At 47.6% G+C, this 7,267-nt stretch overlaps 1 protein-coding gene across 1 annotated transcript; it reads left to right on the top strand.

Annotated features, from left to right (window-relative positions):
• The first annotated feature begins 1,635 nt into the window (after window positions 1-1,635).
• On the top strand, window positions 1,636-5,171 carry LOC136514496 (uncharacterized). The gene is made up of 2 exons (XM_066508441.1): window positions 1,636-1,747; window positions 4,008-5,171. Exon 2 carries the CDS (start codon window positions 4,008-4,010, stop codon window positions 4,995-4,997), a length of 990 nt encoding a protein of 329 aa, XP_066364538.1. The 5' UTR covers window positions 1,636-1,747; the 3' UTR covers window positions 4,998-5,171.
• The last annotated feature ends 2,096 nt before the right edge of the window (window positions 5,172-7,267 follow it).

Genomic DNA, 7,267 nt, shown 5'->3' with positions numbered 1-7,267 from the left:
ACGCGCCGCCCGCGCGTCCCGAACCGAGGCAGAGCTCGCCCGCCGCGTGGCCGCCCTGCGCTGGCGACGCCACGCCGCGGCAGCCGTGGCCTGGCACCGCGCCCACGCGCCCGGCCTTCACCTGCTGGTGCGCGCGCTCGCTCACTCACGCCCGCACTTCCTCTCCTTCTCCTCCAGAGCCCCGAGCTCCGCCCTCGCCGCGGCCGAGCTCCGCCGGCGTCAAACTCCCGCACCACCTGCCATTCTCCAATTCGTAGCGCCCGCAACTCCGCCTCGCCTTCCTTGAGGTCACGCTCGAGCTTACTCCTGCCTTCCGAGCACAGGTCGGGCCTCCCCGCGTCTCGCCGCCGACGGCCATGGCGCCGCTGTGGCTCGGCCGCCATGGAATCCGTCCTCCTTCTCCCCTCCAGCCTCGCCTAGCTACCCTACCGAGCTCGCCTTCTCCTCGCACGTCTCCTGCGCTCGCTCGCTGGCGCTGCCGTGGCCGGAGACGGCCGCCGGCCGCTGGCCGAGCCGCGCCGTCGCGCCAGCGCGCGCCCCGGCAAGGCGCTCTGCCTCGGCTGGCCAGGCCGAGCCAGGCCGAGGGCTGACGCCCTGATGGGCCGTCCCCCTCCCTCGCGCTCAGGCCGCGCAGGCCGGCTGTGGCCGTGGGCCAGTTCATTTCCGTGGGCCGGCCCAGTAGCATTTAAATGATTTGTTTTCAATTTATTCATTATTATTTGAAAACAGAAATGGTTTGCAAAATATTTGGATACTCAAAGTTGCTCCAAATTTGTTGAAACAAATTTTTCTAGGTTCCTTATCACCAGATCTACTTGGGAAAAATAATGCATGTCATTTTTGATATACTTTTCTGTAGGATTTTATTTAATCATAAATATTGCTGATAACTTCAAAAATGTGTAGAAAAATCTATAGTCTTCAGAAAAATATGATTCCAAGTTTGTTAATCTTATTATGTCATGTACTTCCTAGGAAAAATATGTTTCATATATGTGCTGTGGGAAAATTTTGAGGTGTAGTTCAAGTACCTTAAATGGCTGATTTTTGTTATTTTTGCTAGAGTGCAAAATTTGTATAAAACATGCAGGTGGTAATTTTTGTATAGTGATTATTTACTGTTTAGAATCTAGGAAAAATACTAATTCTGTTGTTTGACACTTTTCATAGTACAAAGTAATTTCATGCTCATTTTTATGCTATAGCTTGTCATTTTTGTGTAGGATAGTTTACTTATCCAAATGCCATGAAATTTTTATGGTAGTCTGTTTAGGGTAGTAGTATGCTACTGTAATTTTCTCAGATTTTTAGGAGCATCAGAAATATAGGTTGCTATTCAAACCTATTATTAATTAGGGTTTAAGCAAGTGTTGCTTTAAGTGTGATTAAGAAATTAGTAAAGCTTTGGTGTATCTTTGAAGCATTTCATAAGATAGGTTAACTTAACATATTAGTAGTAGAAGAGAATGCAGTAGATGACATGTGCTTGTAGTATAGTTCTTAGATGATGTTGACTACCTTGCATTTCAACATATCCATTGCATGCATCTCCTTCGATGCACCGTTTGCATAATCCCTTACGCGCATTGCATCATACAGGATCGCAAACCGAGAACCCAGTCCTCATTACCCGAGGAGCCCGAGGAGCAGCTCGAGGTGCAGCAGCAGGAAGTGCCAGAAGCCGACGAGGAGGACGTTGAGGAACTTCCGGAGTGCCCCGATCACCGCCCGAGCTCCTTCGAGAGAGGCAAGCCCCGGAGCATTTTTCTCCCGGTTTGCAATGATTTAATTAAATGCTTTACTTTAATTGATGCATTACGTTCAGGAGTTGTTTGCAACCGTTGCTGCATTATACCTTGCTTACCTTTGTTATACTATATCCTTGTTACCCTGGTATCCGCAGTCGAGTCAATGCTTAGCTGGCTTAGACCGGTAGAAGTCGGGTGATTTCCTGTCACCTGCGAGCTATAGGTGGTTACCTGGATCTGCTTGGATGACTATGAAGTCATGGTATAACTAAGTGTTAAATGAAGTTGAGACCGGACGGAGACTTGCAGTGTTTTGGACTGTAGTGTTTTCCGTCTGTGTCGATTAAGGACCGGCCGTTGTTGGGCCTCGAGTCATGTTGAACGCATGCCTTACATTTAGCTGGCCGGATAAAGTACCTTCCGACCGCGAAGCTGGGAGATTTTTCGGGCCGAGTAGATTGCCCGCAGCGCACTGTGCCGGAAGCAGGTGTGGTAGGACACGGGGGCGGGATGATAAGGCCAAAGTGCAGTCGGTCGGCCCCCGGGTACATGTGGTTCCTGGCAAACTCGAGATTCCTGGAAAGTTGACTCGGTGATCAATATCTCACTTTAGCGGGTGAGTGAGATTTGTGTAAGGAACAAATCACCAGCTGGTTAGGAATCGATTCGAATCGCCATCGCTCCTGGATAGTGAGCACTTGACTTGAGTTACTTCATCGTAGTAATTGTTATGGAACACTTGGACAGTTATAATGAATATGACAGTATGGAAGTTGCTTAATGATCATTGGTTATCATTATCTGCTTAATCACATGTTTACTCTAGTATAGGTGCAAATCTAGTTGACAGGTTAATAATAATTAATTTGGCAATAATGCTTTTAGAAAGGTTCTTGAAATGCTAAAATGCTTCTTTTTGCAAATGAGTCAGCTACCCTACTATAAAGCCCTTCATAATCCTTGGTGTCATTTATTTTCGGTTATGTCGGGTAAGTCTGGCTGAGTACCTTCTCGTACTCAGGGTTTTATTCCCACTTGTTGCAGATGGGCAGATGTACTATGGCTACTGTATCAACTGCCTGTATCCTGCGATGGGTGATGCTTAGGACCATGGGCATGGTCATTCCTTACGTCTCATCTGATGCTTTTGTTGGAGATGATCATTCGCTGGCACTATATTTGAACTCCGTGTGAGTGTGCGTGGTTTTAAACAAATGACTTCCGCTACTTTTATTCGAACTTGTTTTGTAATAACTATGTTTAAACTCTGATGTATCTGTTATGCAAACTTTTATGTAATATGTGATTGGTGACCGCTAAACTTATTACGATCATGGCTGGGACATGAGTTGGTTTGAAATCCTTCGTGATTTCACGGACTACCGGGTTATACGGGCTTAAGTTTGCTAAATCGTCTGCTCTGGCGGATGATTTTCTTACTTAATTTCGTATAATTGGTCGGTTCTGTTACAGCTGGTATCAGAGCATGGTTTAGCGTGTTACTGTTCACAAGTGTATTTAAAACAAAAAGGCATTTGAAAAACGTGATTTTAAAACTATAAAGTGTGCCAGTGATCATATCCTTTATGCCCAGTTAAGGACTTTAGGTGGCTTAATTAAGTACTGACTGGGGTTCTTGCATCATATTTCTCTTTCGTCGCTCATACGGCGTGCTATTGTATGAGTGCCACTTGTTTGAGTGGTAATGAATGGATCATTTGCCTCTACGCCTCGGTAAGTGTGAGTTGTGAGAGCATGATCGGATACACCGCCGATCTAGGGTGAATGATTATATGATGCTGGAGTAATTACGTGTTCTACGCATGTTTTACAAAGGTATCTCATGTATGGGTCTTCCGTCGGTGGAGGCGATGCCGTCAATAGGACGATGGTTCGGGTAGTTACTACCGTTGTACACGTATCTGGGGATTCGTGTAGAGCGTGTAGATAAAACTTTACTGCTTTTATGCATTCATTGGGAATTGGGCTGAAATGAATTTTCTGCAGGTACATAACAACGCTATCGTGTAGAACGTATTAGCTACGTATTGAGAGATCGTTGTATGCCACCGAATTAGTCGTTAGAAATTATTTATTTCCTAAGTTTGTGAGAACGTACGACCCGTACATACATCATGTTACTTGTGCATCTCATTCATCCCATGCATACCTCCCCTTATAAATTGATTATCTCATTTTGATAAAAGTGTATCACCTAAAATATGTTTCCCCGAAGTAATAAGAGAACTTTTGCTACAGATGGCCCGCACGAAGCAGACCGCCCGTAAGTCCACCGGAGGAAGAGCACCCCGACGTCCGTTGGCCCTGAGGGAGCACCGCACCACGGACACCTTCTTGAGCGAGTTTGGCATGCCGACCTTGCTTTGGAGAGTGCTCCATGATGTGGGGTACCCAGAGGGTCAAGAGCCGGTGTACTCTTGGAATGAGAGCCAGTTGGCAGATGATGGACTTGCAGTGGTGGAGATCACGGTTCCTGCTCTCGGTGATGCTCCAGATTGGGATGGTTGGCATTTGGAGTTTGAGGGTCGCACTCCAGCTGAGGGTGCAGAGGGAGCAGCCTTCCGTGTCATCAGGGACATTATGAGCAGATTTCCTAGTGAGCTTGCAGCAGCTCTAGCTGGTACTTTTCCTAGGGATGATCCTCGTGATGCCATTTGGGTTCAGCCTCAAGGAAGTGCATTGGTCAGAGGTCCAGCTGAAGGACAGGCTAGCGACAACCAGGCGATGAGTGCTATGTTCGCCGCCATTAGAGCATATGAGGGTCTCGAGAGTACCTACTGGACTTTGACTGGCTTGCGTAGTGAGGATAAGCTCAAAGGGAAGAAGCAGAAGAAGAGACAGGCACGAGCCATAGCTAGCTTGCAGGAGCAGTTGGCTGATATGAACTTACAGCGAGATCAGGCGGTTGAGAGAGGTGATAGAGCTATGCAGCGAGTGCATACGTTGACTCAAGCCAACAACAATGCAGACCGCATGATTGGACAGTTGGTTCAGGAAAGGAATGAAGCCTGGAACGCAAGAAACCTTCTGCTGCAGAGAGTCGATGAGCTAGAGGAATACAACGGCAACCTGCACGAGGAGTTTCACGCGCTCTACAATGGGGTTGGCCCATATGCTCCACCGAATGCCGCTGGCATGGACATCGACGACGACGACCAGGATGAGCCTGTAGTTTCACCTGGAGGCGATGGTGACGTCTCCGATCCCGACGATGGCCCCGAGGAGTAGGCTAGTTGCTTTGCGCTAGTATCTAGGTCCTGTCGCGATGACCTTTCTTTTGTTGGCATGTAATCCATCGTATGTTGTTTCGAACGTATGAGACTTGGCATGTGGTTGGAACTTGAATTTCAAATGCGATATCTGAACGCATAAAAAGTCCAGTGTATGTATGCTGGCAATGTGATTTTATGGACGCGATGTTTGCCGTTTAAGTATTTCGATTAAGTGCTGTCGTTTTAATTGGAATGCGATTGTTGTGCCTCTGTTTTATTGTATGAATTTATTCTCTCCAGTAAATTCAGTACGGCATAAGTTTTCCTTCACTCGCAATTATTACAGCTTCACTCAATCGTTACTTGTTGCTGAAATATGCAGATGACAAACACTCGCCGAACCACGTATGAAGCCGCTGAGCCCGGTGCTAACGGTACGGGGACCGGTGGTGGTGGTGGTGGAAACCATGGCAACAACAATGAGCCTCCCCATGAACCGCATTTGCCACCTCCTCCCCCGTTTACCCCCGAGATGTTTCTTCGCACAGCTGCTCGGGAGTCAGCGCAACGCGGAACAATCTCAGAAGAACATGGAAGATTTTCTGCGCACCATAGCCAACAACGTGCAACGTGGTAACAATCAAGGCGGTGGCATGGGAGTAAACCAGTATAGCAGTTTCAAAGATTTCATGGACACCAGGCCACCAGTATTCAAGGAAGCAACAGAGCCACTCGATGCTGAGGAATGGATCAACACGATGGAAGATAAATTCCGTGTGTTGAGGATGACTGAGGTTCTGAAAACGGAGTATGCTGCACTTCAATTGCAGGGACCGGCGGGAATGTGGTGGAAGCACCATCGCACCACCTTCCCTCCAAATGCTCAGATTTCTTGGAGAGAGTTTGCTGAGGCCTTCCGTGGAGTCTATATTCCACCCGGGCTGACCGAAATGAAGTTGGGAGAGTTTCTGGCATTGAACCAGGGCACCAAAACCGTGACGCAATACCTGCATGCCTTCAACAACTTGTGTCGCTATGCTCCCGACATGGTTGACACAGATGCTAAAAGAATAGCCAGTTTTAAGAGGGGTCTCAATCCAAAAATGATGAAGCATGTTGGTACCAACAACCGCGTCAGATCCAATGACTTCATCAGCGACTGTCTGAAGCAGGAGAAGAATAACAACGCCAGCACCGCAGCCAAGACACGCAAGAGAGCCTTTGAAGGTGGGCCGTCTCAAGCTAGAGCACCTATGGGAGGTCGTCCTCCATATCGCCCATCGGCACCTGGTGCTAGATTCAGGCCACCTCAGCCAAGAAGCCAAAATTTCTGTGGACCTCAGAAGCCGTACAAGATGGCAGTACAGCCCAACAAAGCAGCCGCAACTGCGGTGCAAGGCAGTTCCAAGGGAGCTGTGGGATCTGCCGGGACAGTAAGAGGACCCTGCTATAACTATGATCAACCCGGTCATTTCTCGAGGTTTTGTCCGTACCCACCCAAGAAGAAGCAGCAGACTTATAATGCTAGAGTGCATAGTACAACAGTGGATGAAATTCCAGAGGGAGAGCCCGTCACTGCTGGTAAGTTTCCTGTCAACGAAAACCCTGCAGTTGTTCTATTTGATTCTGGATCATCGCATTCTTTTATGAGTCAAGCATTTGCACAGAAACATGAACAACTATGCACAGAATTGGGTTATGGTTACCGTATAAGTTCAGCAGGGGCTGATGTTTTGACCAACCGGATGGTTCGAGGGGCAACCCTTGAATTAGGTAGCAGGAAGTTCCGAGTGAACTTGATAGTTATGCCTGGGTTAGTCTTGGATGTCATTATAGGGATGAATTGGATGAAGGATTGGGGAGCAGTCATAGATACTGGAAGTCGAGTACTTACCCTTAAGGATCCCCTAGGTGAGGGTACTTTCCAAGTACCATTGCCTCGAAGAACAGACCTTATAAGTGTTACATGCGCTACAGCAGTCATTCCTATTCATCAGATTCCGGTAGTGTGTGAATTTCCGGATGTATTCCCGGATGAGCTACCTGGTCTTCCGCCAGATAGGGAGATTGAGTTTGGAATTGAGTTAGTCCCCGGAACAGCTCCGATTTCAAGGAGACCATATCGGATGCCTCCAGATGAGTTAGCTGAGCTGAAGAAGCAATTAGAAGATTTATCAAAAAAGGGGTTTATTCGGCCAAGCAAGTCTGAATGGGGATGTCCCGCTTTGTTTGTGAAGAAAAAGAAAGAGGGCACGTTGAGAATGTGCGTAGATTATAGGCCACTCA

The sequence above is a fragment of the Miscanthus floridulus genome, chromosome 16, assembly GCF_019320115.1.
Source record: "Miscanthus floridulus cultivar M001 chromosome 16, ASM1932011v1, whole genome shotgun sequence".
Classification (NCBI taxonomy): domain Eukaryota; kingdom Viridiplantae; phylum Streptophyta; class Magnoliopsida; order Poales; family Poaceae; genus Miscanthus; species Miscanthus floridulus.
The sequence above is the reverse complement of the archived record's forward strand: the minus strand, read 5'-3'. Positions and strand labels throughout refer to the sequence as shown.

Bases quoted from the DNA above. Each gene is read 5' to 3' on its own strand.
- LOC136514496 (XM_066508441.1), top strand. From the start codon at position 4,008: ATGGCCCGCACGAAGCAGACCGCCCGTAAGTCCACCGGAGGAAGAGCA.